General features: G+C 36.3%; 1 protein-coding gene across 1 annotated transcript in view; it reads right to left on the bottom strand.

Annotated features, from left to right (window-relative positions):
• EML5 (EMAP like 5) overlaps positions 1 to 16964 on the bottom strand; it is a 240776-nt gene that overhangs the window by 128912 nt on the left and 94900 nt on the right. The window contains 2 exon segments of the mRNA XM_043989871.1: positions 9574 to 9667; positions 16180 to 16276. Of these exon segments, the coding sequence (XP_043845806.1) occupies positions 9574 to 9667; positions 16180 to 16276 (191 nt within the window).

Raw genomic sequence — 16964 nt, 5'->3', positions numbered from 1 at the left:
TATTTGATCAATCCTAATTCTTAAGCAATTATTTTCTTCAGAGAGCTTTTGTATCTCCTTTTCCATTTGGCCTTTCAAGCTGTTGACTTTTTTTTCATGACTTTCCTGTATCACTATTATTTCTCTTTCCACTTTTCCTTTACCTTTCTTACTTTTCCCTCTACCTCCCTTACTTTAGCTTCAAAGTCCTTTTTGAGTACTTCTATGGCCTGAGACCAATTCATATTTTTCTTGGAAGCTTTGGATGTAGGAGCTTTGACTTTGTTATCTTCTTCTGAGGATATATTTTGATCTTCCTTGTCACCAAAGAAACTTTCTATGGTCCACATTTTTTTCTGTCTGTTCATTTTCCTAGCCTATTGCTTGTCTTTTAAGTCCTTTTTAAAGTGGGGAGCTGCTCCCAGGATGCATTGTCCCAAGATTCAGGGGGCTCAAGGTGGTACAATTTAAGGAGAGACACATTCTGCACTTCCCTGGCGTGTGCTCTGGTGTGTAACTGAAAAATCTTTTAATACATAACTTAATGTTTGGTAATACTTTGGGGGCATACTTCCAATACATGCTGGGTCAAAGGGTATCTTTAGAAATTTAACTGACCTCTGCCAAATTGCTCTCCAAAGGAATCCACAAGTCTGTAATTCCACCAGCAATGAACAAGTACATAAATGTTTCTCTACAAGACCATTAGCATTAAGCTTTGTTGCTTTTAATTTTATTTTTGCTAACTTGATAGACCTATGGTAGTCCCTCAAAGATGTTTTTATTCATATTGCTTTATTAGTGAGACAGAGCTTTTAAAAGGGATAATTAACAAGTTGTATTTCTTCTTTTGAATACTATCTGTACATATAATTTGAGTATTTCTTAGGACTTGCTTGAGGTAGAGCCTTCTTTACCTACCATTCCTGTAACCCTCAATCCCTTAGTCACTAAACACACAAGTTCAGGATTTGCTGGCTTTTCTCTACCCTATGTTAGATCTGTAAGAAAATAATTTACAAGGGGCAGCCAGATGGTGCAGTGGTAAAGCACCAGCCCTGGATTCAGGAGTAACTGAGTTCAAATCTGGCCTCAGACACTTGACACTTACTAGCTGTGTGACCCTGGGCAAGTCACTTAACCCTCATTGCCCTGGAAAAAAAAATAATTTACAAATAACATTTTTTTTTTGTTCCAGGGAGTGGCACAGCCAGAGCTATGAATGAAGATTATTTTGGGAGATAAGTTTGGGAGATAAGATAAATAGTTAAAAGCCAGTCATAAGTCTTAGTGTTAAATGTGAACTGTTGATCCACATGCCTTTATCATCCCTGTGTAAGAGGGCTTTGGCAAATGTCCAGCCGACCCAAGATAAAGGCATCCCTGTGAGACATACTAGATATCCAATTCCGGGGAAAGATGTTCTCCATTCCCCTACCATTGTGGATGGCTACTCAAATGAAGAACAATCTCTCTCTTTCTCCAAGAGTATCCAAAGATGAAAGTCTAATTCAGCCAAGCATAAATACCTTGCAGGAAAATGGGTGGGAAAGAGTATCATCTCGCCTTTCCCCCCATCCTCCCCTTTTAGGCCTTGTGGGCTAGAAAACACGATTAGTGTTTTGGTCTGTTTGGTTTGTCCTTTTTAGTTCCAGGTACAGTGAATGGAGTCCCAGACTCTTGAGCTCAAGCCATGGGGACCTTGGAGCCAGGATTCAAGGACAGATATTGCTGGCAGCCCAGCAGGGAAGCCCTGAGAAGCCAGGGCTGTGGGAAAAAAGCCCAGCAGAGCTTTAGCCTTGGAACTTGGTAGAACGGATGCTTTATAGGAACACAGATAAACTGTGAACCAAACATTCTCTTCTCCCCAGAGAATAGGGGGTGTAGTGAAGATTATGCCCCTATCGGATAAAGAAGGTATTCTCTCAGACCCCAGGTAGCAGAACAAAGAACAATAGTTAGAAACTGTAAAGAGAAACACTTGGGCTTCCTAACAATTACTATTCAAAAGTGGAATGGCATGTTCAGGACAGTATGTTCCCTCTCACAGGAGATTTTTTTTTCAAAGGCTGATTGACAACTTGAGTGTGTAGTAGAAAAGGGATTCTTATTCAATTAAGAATAGGTTTAGGGTGGAGCCAAGATGGTAGAGAGGAATCCGCAAGCTGCCTGAGCTCTCCTTCTGTTCCCTCAAAAAGAACATTAAATCAAGCCTCTGGACAGATTCTGAAACTACAGAACCTGCAAAGAGACAGAGAGACACAGTCTTCCAAACAGAGATAGTTTATAAGACTTCAGAAAAGGTCGGTCTGACTCGGGCAAAAGGGAGGCCCAGTGCAGGGAAGCAGCCCAGTACCAAGGGGGTCGGGGCAAGTCAGTGGGAAGCTGAGGGCCACAGCCAAACAACTGAGGCCCCTGGATCCTGGCTCAAAAATCTGGTGGCCCAGCAGGACAGTGGAAAAACCTACCTGCACCAGCTGAGAGGGAAAGTTGCCAGCTGGAGGGCCACGAACAGGATAGGCGCCACTAGATCCACTGATCCTAGCGCGCTCAGACAGGAAGGGCAGGGCAGGTGAACTGCACACACTATAAAGACCTCAGTGTAAAAAGCTGGTCACACAGCACCTATACCCCTGTACAAGAATCCCAAAACAGGGACCCTGGTGCCCCCAGAGCAGACCTCAACTTAAAAAATTAATTAATTAATTTTTAAAAAATAAATAAATAATGAGTAAAAAGCAAAATAGAGCCCTCTCCATTGAGAGCTTCTGTATCAACAGGGAAGAAGCAAACACAAACTCAGATGAGGACAACACCCTTAAATTGCCTACATGTGAAGCCTGACAAGGGAAAGTGAATTGGTCTCAAGAACAAAAAGCCTTCCTGGATGAGCTCAAAAAGGATTTCAAAAATCAATTGAGAGAGGTAGAAGAAAAAATGGGGAGAGAAATGAAAGCAAAACAAGAAAACTATGAAAAAAGAATCAGCAGCTTGGAAAAGGAAGCACAAAGATTGACTGCAGAAAACAATTCCTTAAAAAAATTCATCTGACCAAATGGAAAAAAAGGTGCATAATTTCACTGAAGAAAACAATGCCTTAAAAAACTCACTTGGCCAAATGGAAAAAAAGGTGCATAATCTCACTGAAGAAAACAATGCCTTAAAAATTAAAGTGGGACAGTTGGAAGATAAGGAATCCATGAGACACCAGGAATCAGTCAAGCAGAATCAAAAAAATGAAAAAATAGAAGAAAATGTGAAATACCTCATTGGAAAGACAACTGATCTGGAAAACAGATCGAGGAGAGACAATTTGAGAATCATTGGACTGCCTGAAAGCCATGACCAAAAAAAGAATCTAGACACCATATTCCAGGAAATTATTAAGGAGAACTGCCCTGATATCATAGAATCAGAGGATAAAATCATCATTGAAAGAATCCACTGATCACCTCCTGAAAGAGACCCCAAAAGGAAAACTCCAAGGAATATTGTAGCCAAATTCCAGAATTATCAGGTGAAGGAGAAAATACTCCAAGCAGCCAGAAAGAAGCAATTTAAATATCATGGAGCCACAGTCAGGATTGCTCAGGACCTGGCAGCTTCAACATCAAGGGACCGCAAGGCTTGGAATACGATATTCTGGAAGGCAAAGGAGCTTGGATTGCAGCCGAGAATCTATTACCCAGCAAAAATGTGCATTTTCTTTCAGGGGAAAAGATGGACATTTAATGACATTGGGGACTTTCAATCTTTCCTGGTGAAGAGACCAGAACTGAATAGAAAATTCAATATCAACATACAAGACTCAAGAGAAGTTTAAAAAAGTAAACAGAGGGGAAAAAAAAAGGTTACCCTATTAGGTTAAACTGTTTATATCCCTACACAGGAAAATAATACTCATAACTCTTAAGAACTGTAAATGTATTTGGGCAGAGAGAAGGACTTTACATAGAGGGTATAAATATAAATTGTCTTTGATGTGATGATACAAAAGAATTAAGGGGTTAAAAAGGGAGTCTATGGGGAGGAGAGGAAAGGGGAGGTGGAATGGGATGAATTATATCATATGAAGAGGTTGAAAAAAACAACCTATTACAATAGAGGGAAAGAAAGGAGGGGGGAACATTGTTTCAACCCTATTCTCATTAGATTTGACTCAAAGAGGGAATAACATATACGTTCATTGGGATAAAGAAACTTAACTCATTCTTTAGGGAAGGGAAAGGGAAGGGGGGGGGACTGATAGAAGGGAGGACAAAAGCAAGGGAGAAAAGGGTAAAGAAAAGGGAGGGGGGTGATAAAAAGGGAGGGCAGATTGGGGGAGGGAGGGGTAAGAAGCAAAACGTTGGTGAGGAGGAATAGGGTGAAAGAAGGGGGGAAAAGTACAAAGGGGGTAAATAGAATGGAGGGGAATAGACAGTCAGTAATAATAACTGTGAATGTGAATGGGATGAACTCTGCTATAAAACGGAAGCGAATTGCAGAGTGGATTAAAAACCAGAATCCTACAATATGCTGTTTACAAGAAACACATTTGAAGCAGAGAGATACACACAGAGTAAAGGTAAAAGGCTGGAGCAGTATATATTATGCCTCAGCTAAAGTAAGAAAAGCAGGGGTAGCAATCCTTATCTCAGACAAAGTGCAGGCAAAAATAGATCTCATTAAAAGAGATAAGGAAGGAAATTACATCTTACTTAAAGGTACTATAGATAATGAAGTAATATCAATATTAAATATGTATGCACCAAGTGGTATAGCATCCAAGTTCTTAGAGGAGAAGTTAAATGAGTTACAAGAGGAATTAGACAGTAATACTATACTATTGGGGGATCTGAATCTCCCCCTCTCAGAATTAGATAAATCTAGCCAAAAAATAAATAATAAAGAAGTGAAAGAGGTGAATAGATTACTAGAAAAGTTAGACATGATAGATGTCTGGAGAAAATTGAATGGGGATAGAAAGGAATATACCTTTTTCTCAGAAGTACATGGCACATTTTCAAAAATTGACCATGTATCAGGGCACAAAAACATCATAGTCAAGTGTAGAAAGGCAGAAATAGTAAATGCATCCTTCTCAGATCATGATGCAATAAAAATTACATGTAAGAAAGAGCCAGGGAAAAGTAGAATGACAATTAATTGGAAACTAAATAATTTCATTCTAAAGAATGAATGGGCCAAACAAGAAATCATAGAAACAATCAATAACTTTATCCAAGAGAATGACAATAATGAGACAACATACCAAAATTTATGGGATGCAGCCAAAGCAGTGCTTAAGGGAAAATTTATAGCTCTAAATGCTTACATGAATAAAAAAGAGAAAGAGGAAATTAATGAATTGGGCATGCAACTTAAAAAGCTAGAAAAAGAACAAATTAGAAATCCCCAATTAGATACTAAACTAGAGATCCTGAAAATTAAAGGAGAAATCAATAAGATTGAAAGCAAGAAAACTATAGAATTAATTAATAAAACTAAGAGCTATTTTTATGAAAAAACCAATAAAATAGATAAAGTACTGGTTAATTTGATTAAAAAAAAAGAAGAAAACCAAATTACCAGTATCAAAAATGAAAAGGATGATGTTACCACCAATGAAGTGGAAATTAAATCAATAATTAGGAATTATTTTGCCCAACTGTATGCCAATAAATTTGACAATCTAAATGAAATGGATGAATATTTACAATAATACAAACTGCCCAGGTTAACTGAAGAGGAAATAAAATCCTTAAATAAACCCATATTAGAAAAAGAAATTGAACAAGCCATTAATGAACTCCCTAAGAAAAAATCCCCAGGGCCAGATGGGTTTACAGGTGAATTTTACCAAACATTTAAAGAACAATTAATTCCAATATTATACAAATTATTTGGAAAAATAGGTGAAGGAGGAGTTCTACCAAATTCTTTTTATGACACAAATATGGTGGTGATACCAAAACCAAGCAAAGCAAAAACAGAGAAAGAAAATTATAGACCAATTTCCCTAATGAATATTGATGCTAAAATCTTAAATAAGATATTAGCAAGGAGGTTACAGCAAGTGATCACCAGGATAATACACTATGACCAGGTGGGATTTATACCAGGAATGCAGGGCTGGTTCAACATTAGGAAAACTATTAACATAATCAACCACATCAATAAGAAAACTAACCAAAATCATATGATTATCTCAATAGATGCAGAGAAAGCTTTTGACAAAATACAACACCCATTCCTAATAAAAGCACTAGAGAGTTTAGGAATAGGTGGAGCTTTCCATAAAGTAATAAACATATCTACCTAAAACTATCAGCAAGCATTATATGCAATGGAGATAAATTAGAGGCCTTCCCAATAAGATCAGGGGTGAAACAGGGATGTCCATTATCACCCCTATTATTTAATATTGTCCTAGAAATGTTAGCTTTAGCAATCAGAGAAGAGAAAGGAATTAAAGGAATTAGAATAGGCAAGGAGGAAACAAAACTATCACTCTTTGCAGATGATATGATGGTATACTTAAAGAATCCTAGAGAATCAACTCAAAAATTACTTGAAACAATTAATAACTTTAGCAAAGTAGCAGGATATAAAATAAATCCACATAAATCATCAGCATTTCTATACATGACCAACAAAGTCCAGCAGCAAGAGACAGAAAGAGAAATTCCATTTAAAGTAAGAGTAGATAATATAAAATACTTGGGAGTCTACTTGCCAAGACAAACCCAGGAACTCTATGAACACAATTACCAAACACTCTTCACACAAATCAAATCAGATCTAAATAAATGGAAAGATATCAATTGCTCATGAATAGGCAGAGCTAATATAGTAAAAATGACAATTCTACCTAAATTAATTTACTTATTCAGTGCCATACCAATCAGACTACCTAAAATTATTTTATAGAGCTAGAAAAAATAATAACAAAATTCATCTGGAAAAACAAAAAATCAAGAATATCCAGGGAAATAATGAAATGCACAGGAAGGTGGGTTAGCGGTACCAAACCTGGAGCTTTACTATAAAGCGGCAGTCATCAAAACTATCTGGTACTGGCTAAAAAATAGAGTGGTAGATCAATGGAATAGGCTAGGCTCAGGAAATGCAGTAGTAAATGACACTAGTAATGTAGTGTTTGATAAACCCAAAGACTCCAGCTTCTGGGATAGGAACTCAGTATTTGACAAAAACTGCTGGGAAAACTGGAAGATAGTATGGCAGAAATTAGGCATAGACCAACATCTTACACCTTATACTAAAATAAGGTCAAAATGGATACATGATTTAGACATAAGAGGGGATACCATAGGTAAATTAGGAGAGAAAGGAATAGTGTACCTATCAGATCTTTGGAAAGGAAAACAGTTTTTGACCAAACAAGAGATAGAGTATATTATAAAATGCAAAATGGATGATTTGATTATATTAAATTTAAAAATTTTTGTACAAACAGAAGCAATGCATCCAAAATTAGAAGGGAGGCAGAAAGCTGGGAAACAATTTTTGAGGCCAGTACTTCTGATAAAGGCCTCATATCTAAAATATATAGGGAATTAAATCAAATTTATAAGAATCCAAGTCATTCCCCAATTGAGAAATGGTCAAAGGATATGAACAGGCAGTTTTCTGATGAAAAAACCAAAGCTATCTATTCCCATATGAAAAAAATGCTCTAAATCTCTAATGATTAGAGAGATGCAAATTAAAACAACTCTGAGGTACCACCTGACACCTATCAGATTGGTTAAAATGACAAAAAAGGAAGATAATAAATGTTGGAGAAGCTGTGGGAAAATTGGAACACTAATGCATTGTTGGTGGAGCTGTGAACTGATCCAACCATTCTGGAGAGCAATTTGGAATTATGCCCAAAGTGCAATAAAGCTGTGCATACCCTTTGACCCAGCAATACCACTTTTGGGTCTTTTCCCCAAAGAAATCATGGAAAGGGGAAAGGGACCCACATGTACAAAAATATTTATAGCTGCTCTTTATGTGGTGGCAAGGAATTGGAAGTTGAGGGGATGCCCATCAATTGGGGAATGGCTGGACAAGTTGTGGTATATGAATACAATGGAATACTATTGTGCTGTAAGAAATGATGAGCAGGAGGAGTTCAGAGAAACCTGGAGGGTCTTGCTTGATGATGAGTGAGATAAGCAGAACCAGAAGAACATTGTACATAGTACCATCAACATTGAGTGTTGATCTACTGTGATGGACTATATTCTTCTCACCAATGCAATGGTACAGAAGAGTTCCAGGGAACTCATGATGGAAGAGGATCTCCAAATCCAGGAAAAAAACAACTGTGTAGTATAGATGCTGAATGAACCATACTATTTCTTTTGTTTTTGGTGCTGTCGTTTTTCTATCTTGAGGTTTTTCCTCATTGCTCTGATTTTTCTCTTGTAACATGACTAATGCAGAAATATGTTTAATGTTATATATATATATATATCTGATTACCTGTTGTCTAGGGGAGTGGGGAGGGAGGGAGGAAAAATCTGAAATTGGAAACCTTATATAAACAAAAGTTGAGAACTATCTTTACATGTAACGGGAAAAAATAAATAAAATACTTTATTAAAAAAAAAAGAATGGGTTTAACTGGATTGTCTCTGAGGTTCCTTCCTACTTTAAGGTTCTTGGAGTTCACTAAAAAAAAGTCTTTAGTGGCTCCCTATTGCCTATGAATAAAATAAAAATTAATCAAGCAGGTAAAGACCTCCATGTTCTGACTTCACCTTGGGAAAGCAATATTATTTACTAATCAAGAAGTACAATGGATTTGGAGTCAGAGGGCCTGCATTTAAGTACTAGTTCTCCCGACTACTATTAACCTTGGGAAAGTTACTTAGCCTCCGTGGGACTCAGGCTCTTCAACTATAAAATGGAAATACTGGACTGGCCAGCCTCCAAGGTTCCTTCCAGCTCTAAATGTACAATCCTATGAACCTACCTTTCTAACTTTATTTTACATTAGTCCTTTTGCACATTCTATATTCCAGTCAAACCTGAGTAGCAGCTATTCCCATTTGTGTGTACTTTCACAAACCATCCCCCTATGCCCAGGATGCACTCCCTTCTCAAATCTACTGCTCTGAATCCTTATCTTCAAGGTTCAGTTCACCTTCAGTTTACCTCTTCCATAAATCCTTCCCTTAATCCTGTTGTATTTCTTTCTGCGTAAAGGCTATATTCCCTTTCTCCTCCCCTAGGAAAATACATTTTCCTTAGGTCAGAGATGGTTTCCTTTTTCTCTTTACATACTCAGCTGCCTAGTTCAGTGGCTTAAATATAAATGCTTATTATATGTTAACTGAAATGAACAGAGGGTTTGCAATCTGCACTGGTGCAGGCAGTACCCATAATAATCAAGTCACAAACCCCTGAAGATGGGAAAAGTTGAAAACTAAGAGATAAAATGGAACAATTATGCAAAAAAATTTTGAAATATATACTAATATGCTGTGTTTGTGGCAGCAAAATTCTCTTTTGATCTTTAAAAAGCTCCAGTTGAATAAATTTTCTAGTCAAAAGACATTTCACACTTTCATTGATGTTGATGATTTGTCTTTTCCCTACCTTGTAACTGAGAGTTTCTCGCCTTTCTTCCAGTCCCATAACACAATAGTATGGCTATCATCTATTCCAACAGAAGCCAAACGCTTACCATCCGCTAAAAAAATCAAGCAGAGGAAAAAAAAGAATATATGTAAATCATTTAACATTCATTAAATAAATATATTGAGTGAAATTTCTAATATCATTATGTTATGGCACTGGGCACCTCATTTGAATGGCCCTGGGTTCCTTGATCTCAAGGGAAAACTCCTGGGATTTCAAGGAAAAAAGTTCCTTGACCTCCCCTGACAACCTCTGGGGAAACCAGGGCCCATAATACTCCCATAACACTTTCAAAGTCCTTCTTGATAAGATTAAATTGATTCTCCTTAATCTTCTTCTAGCCCATCCAGCCTTGCTAGGAATTTGGCCTGGGATGGAGAAACTCATTGTGTTCTGCTAAGGAGACAGATCTTTTGTCTAAAAAGGCAGGCCTCTCCTCCAGGAGGGGTCATTTAGCCCACCCATTGAAGAGGATATGCATTCTTTGAATAGTTAGTCCGCTGGGGGTGGTCTGGTATAGTCCTTCATTTTAGTACCGCCTACCTCCAAATGAAGTTAACCAATCAGATCTGAAAGCTTCTCAGTGGAGCTCTCGTCCAAAAGGCATAAAAAACCTGAAGAAGTAGCTAAAAGTCTTTTTCTCCTTTTGAACTACGGGAAGTTAAGGAGCCATTTTTTTCAATCTCTTCTTACTGGTACGATTGATAAAACTGATTATAATTTACCCTAAATTTTGCCTCTCATAATTGCCTCTCATTTTAATTGTCACAGAAGGAAAAAGAAAAAAATGTAAAAGTGAAGACAAGAAAGAAGTGAACAAAGAAGAGTAAGAGGAAAAGTTGAAATGAGTATACTCTAGGACAATATGCGTTCTGTAGGGGAAAAGAATTAAAGCTGTCAAAAGGAGTTCTACTCTTTTCCTTCACAAATATTAACTATCATAAGTGTTTTCAGCAATCTTGTATAGTTAACCAAGGAAAAGACAGAGTTCATGAACATGGTTTGACTGCTTTCAATTCAAAATTCATAATTTTAGCTGTCACCACTGTCAAGTTCCAAGTGACAGCCTAGTTCCTTAAAAAAATGATCCAATCCCATCATCTAAATATATATAATAGCTATGACAGAAAGTACTCAGATGGACTGAAATTCTGCTCCTCTTCCAGTTCCATGAATAATATGTCTGGTTCCTAATGATACCACTAGTAATACTATTCTATTTAACTTCAGTTTTTTCACATAATTTATTTATTTAACTTGTGGCAAAGTACGTAAATATGAATAACACATTGTTCCTAAGTGACGAGCAGCAGAAATGGTAAAGTATTAGTTTTGAGTTTCTTGCTATAACACTTTCTATTTACTATCTTCCCCCCCCCTTTCCATAGGCTTCATGTTTTTACTGTACAATATGTAGTTTTCAATAATTCTAAAATTTTTGTGAGAGAATCACAGAATATAAGAATTGAAAGGAACTTCAAGGACCACCTAGTCTAGTTTATACCTCATTAGAGAATGCTCAATGACTGGATATCTATCCTCTATGTCAAAGCTTCTTAAACTGTTGGTCATGACCGTATAACTAAATGTGGGGGTCGTGAAAAATTTGGCAGTAGATGTTTGATTTATATACCTATTTTATATACTTATTATACCCAGGGTCACATAAAAATTTCTTGGGTGTAAAGGGGTCACAAGTGGAAAAAGTTTAAGAAGCCCTGTTCTATGTGAAGATCTCCAAAGGCAAGCCATTCCACTGAGATAGTTTTAATTATTAGGAAGGTTTTTCCTGATATCGAACTTAAAGATACCTCTGTGCAACTTTTATATGTTACCTATTTCTACCTTTTCACTGAAACTTTTTCTAAGTCTACTCCCTTTCCCATATGACATCCTTTCAAATAGCTAAGAAAACTATTTTGTCCATAAGACTCCTTCATTAGAGTAAATAAACCCAATTCTTCTAAATTATTCTTAGATGGCATGAAGTCAAAGTCTATCACCACTACGGTTGTCCAGCTCCTCTGAATATCCTCCAGTTTATCAATATTTTTCCTAAATGGTGGCAGGCAGAACTGCACAAATGCAGTCTGACTAATGCAGAGTACAGCAGAATGAGCCATTAGCTCTTTATTTGTGGTAGCTATCTAGACCTCTTAAGACAGTGTCACACTAGGGTTTGTTTCTTTCCTTGTTTTGGCTTTCCTGTCAGAAAGATAATTTACTTTGAGCTTATAGTCTACTAAAATTCCCAGATCTTTTTTAGACAAATTGCTCTCTAAACATATCTCCCTCAATTATTACTTGTTAAGTTAATTTTTTGAACCTTACATTTATAAGATCTTATATTTATCCCCTTTTCAGATTCAGTCAAATATTTTAGCCTTTTATTTCTTTTCCATCATTACTGTATCATCCATTGCATTTGTTACCTATCCCACACAACTTTGTTTTATCTGAAAATTAGAGAAGAATTCCTCTATTCCTTTATGCAAGGCAATGATTTTTAAAATGCTAAAAAAAAGTCAATAAGGCAACCACAGAATGATGAATTACTCTGCTGGAGACCTGATGCCAACTTAACACTGAATCATTCATGACTACTCTTTGAGTATAACAATTTATTAAATTTCTAGTCTTAAACAAACTATTTCGATATACTTAGATAGATAACTGTACTATCATCCATCCCATATCTCTCTGTATTTTCAATAATAATAACATGAGATACTTCATCAAATGCTGTGCTAAAATCCAGAGAAACTATATCTATAGCATATCTCTAAAATCTGAGTTCAGCTAACTGTTCAAAAAGGAGATAAGGCTAGTTTGGCATGACCATATTTGTTCCTTTTCTACATGAATACAATTTATTTTAAAAATTATATATTATAGAATTATGCTGGGAATAGCAACCAAGCTTACATACAATTTACTCCTCCCTTTTTAAAAAAATTGAGACATATATCCTACTCTGCTTCTGTAGTGCTTTTCCCTTCTCAATAATGCTTCAAAAATTACTGACGGAGACTCAGCAATCATTTATTCCATTTAGGATGTAGTTCATCTAGGTCGAGTTACCTTAATGAATAAAGGGCAACGAAGTGCCCTCTTACTACTTCCTATATTATATTGGTTATTAACTCCCTCTTAGCCATTCCTGGTCTGTCTTTTCTACTCTAAAAGAAAAGTAAGGTATAAACTGAACTCCTTATAAAAATATGAGTTTAAATTTTAGAGAAGAAACTTCATCACCTACTAAATTAACCCAAATTATTTCTACACAACTAAAAGCTGACCTCTTACATGAAAAGATGAGGCAAGAAGTCCAGTCATTTGATCTTCACAAATAAGGTAACAGAACTCAGACAGCTTCTTATAATACCAATCAAATAAAGTTTAAATTTTGTGCAATGAAAGTAAAATTTTCATTTAGATAAATTACAGAATTTCAGGTTGGGAGGGACTCAGAAGCCATTTAGTCAAATTCATACCTGAACAAGAATGCCCTCTATACTAATACTCAGCAAATGGTCCTCTATATAGAATTCACTTTAAGATCTCCATCAAAGGAGAACTGACTACCTCACTTGTTTTACTTATTCTGTTGCAATTGCACCCAATGCCCCTAATTCTGGTCCTTGGAGCTGAACAGATCAACTGTTTCTTTCACGTACAATGGTCATGGATCCCTTATGTCTTCTCTAGGCTAAACATCTCCCCAGGTCCTTCAACTGATCTTCGTATGGTCTGAACACAAAGCCCTTTACAATCAGGCGCACTCTGACAGTAGTTACTGTTTATTTCTGTCTTCAGGGGCCAAAGAAAACAAATATAAATTTTCTTCCACATAACAGCTTTTGAAATAGTTGAAGCCAGCTATTATGTTTCCACCTGAGTCTTATATTCTCCAAAGTAAACGTCCCTACTCTCTTTAATTGACTCTCATATGTCACACACCTTTCACTGCCTTGGTAACCTTCTGTGTGTTCTCTAGCTTATCAATGTATGTGCTAAAATCAGTCTAGATCCTTTTTTTAGACAAACTACAGTCTATCCATCTCTCCTATATCTTGTATTTGTACCAACAATTTGAAAACTTAAATGTAGGATGATACATATGTGTGTTTATACACACACACACACACATTAAAAGTAATCCAATGTTCCTAGACCATTACAATCTTTCTGAATCCCAAGGACTGTCACTGAATGTGATAGCTATCCTCCTAGATTTGTGTTATTTGCAAATTTGATTTGCATGTCACTTGTGCTTCAGACAACATGGTATATTGGTTAAAGTGCTTGACTCGGAGTCAGGAAGTCCTGGGTTCAAATAATATCTCAAATATTTACTCGTTATGTCTCCCTTAGCAAGTTACTTAAGCTCCATGAGCCTCAGTATTCTAATCTGTAAAATAGGAATAATACACACCTACTTCACAGGGTTGTGAGGATCAAATAAGATAATAAAGTTACAGATGTTGTTAGGTTGTTTCAGTCACATCTGACTCTTCATGACCTCATTTGAGGTTTTCTTGGAAAAGACACCAGAGTAGTTTACCATTTCCTTGTCAAGCTCATGTTACAGATGAAGAAACTGAGGCAAACAGGGTTAAATGACTTGCCCAGGGTCACACAGCTAGTTAGTATCTGAGGCTGGATTTGAACTCATAAAGATGAGTCTTCCTGATTCCAAGCCTGATCTTTCTACTGAACCACATAGCTAACCCTAATAAATGTAAAGCACTTTGCAAACTTTGAAGTATTATATACATGTCAGCTATTATTATTATTGTCTGTTGTTCTTGTTAAATAGCACTTGGTCAAAGCACATATCCTTGCAGCAGTTTACTAGAGACAGTCTTCCAAGTCAATATTAAATTATTAGTGACTACTTTTTGAGTCTGGCCATCCATTTAGTTCCAAAATTTTCTAACTGTTCTATTATTTAGCCCATACCTCTCCATCTTTCCAATAAGAAGAGTACATTATATTGTGTCAGATGTATAGCTAAAATCTAGGTAAATTATATCAAAAGCACTTTCCTGATATGCCAAATTAGTAATTCTGTAGATAAAGGAAATGAGATTGGAATAGCAATACTTGTTTTAAAATAAGTTATGATGATTCTCTTTCATCACCATTTCCTTTTAAGATAGGAATACACTAATCACCCCTTTAATAATAACATATAGCGGGGCAGCTAGGTGGCAGAGTGGATAAAGCACTGGCCTTGGATTCAGGAGGACCTGAGTTCAAATCTGGCCTCAGACACTTGACGTTTAACTAGCTGTGTGACCTTGGGCAAGTCACTTAACCCTCATTGTCCCATCAAAAAAAAAAAGTAGGGGGCGGCTAGGTGGCTCAGTGGATAAAGCACCGGCCCTGGATTCAGGAATACCTGAGTTCAAATCCGGCCTCAGACACTTGACACTTACTAGCTGTGTGACCCCGGGCAAGTCACTTAACCCCCATTGCCCCGCAAAAAAAAGGAAAAAGAAAAGAAAAAAAAAAAGTAAAATGACTAAGATTTGGGGCAGCTAGATGGCACAGTGGATAAAGCACTGGCCCTGGATTCAGGAATAACCGAGTTCAAATCCGGCCTCAGACACTTAACACTTACTAGCTGTGTGACCCTGGGCAAGTCACTTAACCCCAATTGTCTCACCAAAAAAAAAAAATTAAAAAAAATAATGATAACATATAGAATAATAGGAATGTAATTAAAATTCACTACTCTGTAGTCAATAAACTCTAATCTCTTCTCTTTTTTGAAAAAAGAGATATTTACCCTTCTCCTATCCCATAGTACCTCTCTCATTACCCACAATCGTTCAAAAGTCACTGACAGTGACTCAACCATCTTATATGTCAGTTCTTTCAATGTAATGTCTGAAGGATATAATTCCATTATATCCTTACTATATAGTTCACTTAGACTTAGTCACTTGAATTCAAGAGGGTAGCTGATTACTCTCTTAATACCTCCTTACTTATATTGAAGATCAACTTCTTGTGACTTGATTTTGTTGTTTTCTTCCCAGTCCTATGAATTCTTCTTGGCAGAGAAAAAAAAAGTTGAAGTTCTTCTTTCCTTCTATTCTTGGTTATCAATGTCCTATATGCTCCATATAGTAAATTGGCCTTTAACTGTTTTTTTTTCCTCCCTAAGAATTTTTTTTTAATTTCCTTTGTCATCCTTAGCTTTCCTGACACAAAATTTTATAGGATAATACCACATTTTTTATATTTATTCTCTGTAACTTCCCCTTTGCTGCTGTTCTATACCTATTTTTAAAGGCCTGCTAGATGATGAGCTTTCTAGATACCTAAATCTGTCTCTTTAGACAACTTCTATTCTTTGTCCTTAATAATCATTATTTCTCGCTGTCTTCAAATTTCATTCTTGAAGCTTCTTATCTTTCCCAGGTTTGATTCTCTGTAGAATTTTAGGTCCACAGGATTCAACCTGTAGTCTTTTCCGAATACCCTGAGATCTCCCAAATAGAAAACAGATTGTTAATTTTCAAAATAATTTTCATTAAAGTAGAAAAGTCTTACCTGAGAAGTCTACAGCACAACACCATATTGATGAATAGCCCTTTAATATTGACAATGGTTTGGTGGTCTCTGTATCCCATATGTGTATTGAGGGATCCTCTACCTACCTAAAATAAAAAGATCATAAAAGTAACTATGACTCTTTGAATTTAAAATTTGCTCGAAATAATTCTCAAAATCTTAAATTTGGGGCAGCTAAGTGGCACAGTGGATAGAGCATTGGCCCTAGATTCAGGAGAACCTGAGTTCAAATCTGGCCTGAGACACTTGACCCTTACTAGCTGTGTGACCCTGGGCAAGTCACTTAACCCCAATTGCCTCACCAAAAAAAAGGAAAAAAAGAAAAAAAAAAGAAAAGAAAAGAAAAAAAAGAAAAGAAGAAAAAAAGAAAAAAACATTAAATTCATAGAATTTGTTCTTGACTATCCCTTAAACTATGAGTGCATTAGAAATGAGACTCAAGAAATCCATTTTTTCGTGTATGTGCTCTGAATTTGAAAAGAAAGTTCTAAAACCATTTTTTCTCTTGAGACTATCCTACATGTCACCATCACAGTCATCAACAAAAAAGCATTTCTTGAGAACTTGTTACACAAAAGGCTCTACTAGGCTTAGAGGTATTATAGATATAAAGCAACCATTAATCTAGTTAGGAAGATGGAAGAAGCATATATGAAAATTAAAAAATTTAAGGTACCATAACTTAAGGATAAATAGGTAATAGAGATAATTACCAAAGGCCAATATATTTTATAGATTAAACGAATAATGACAATTTAAAAATA

The sequence above is a fragment of the Dromiciops gliroides genome, chromosome 2 (genome assembly GCF_019393635.1).
Source record: "Dromiciops gliroides isolate mDroGli1 chromosome 2, mDroGli1.pri, whole genome shotgun sequence".
NCBI lineage: Eukaryota > Metazoa > Chordata > Mammalia > Microbiotheria > Microbiotheriidae > Dromiciops > Dromiciops gliroides.
The sequence above is the reverse complement of the archived record's forward strand: the minus strand, read 5'-3'. Positions and strand labels throughout refer to the sequence as shown.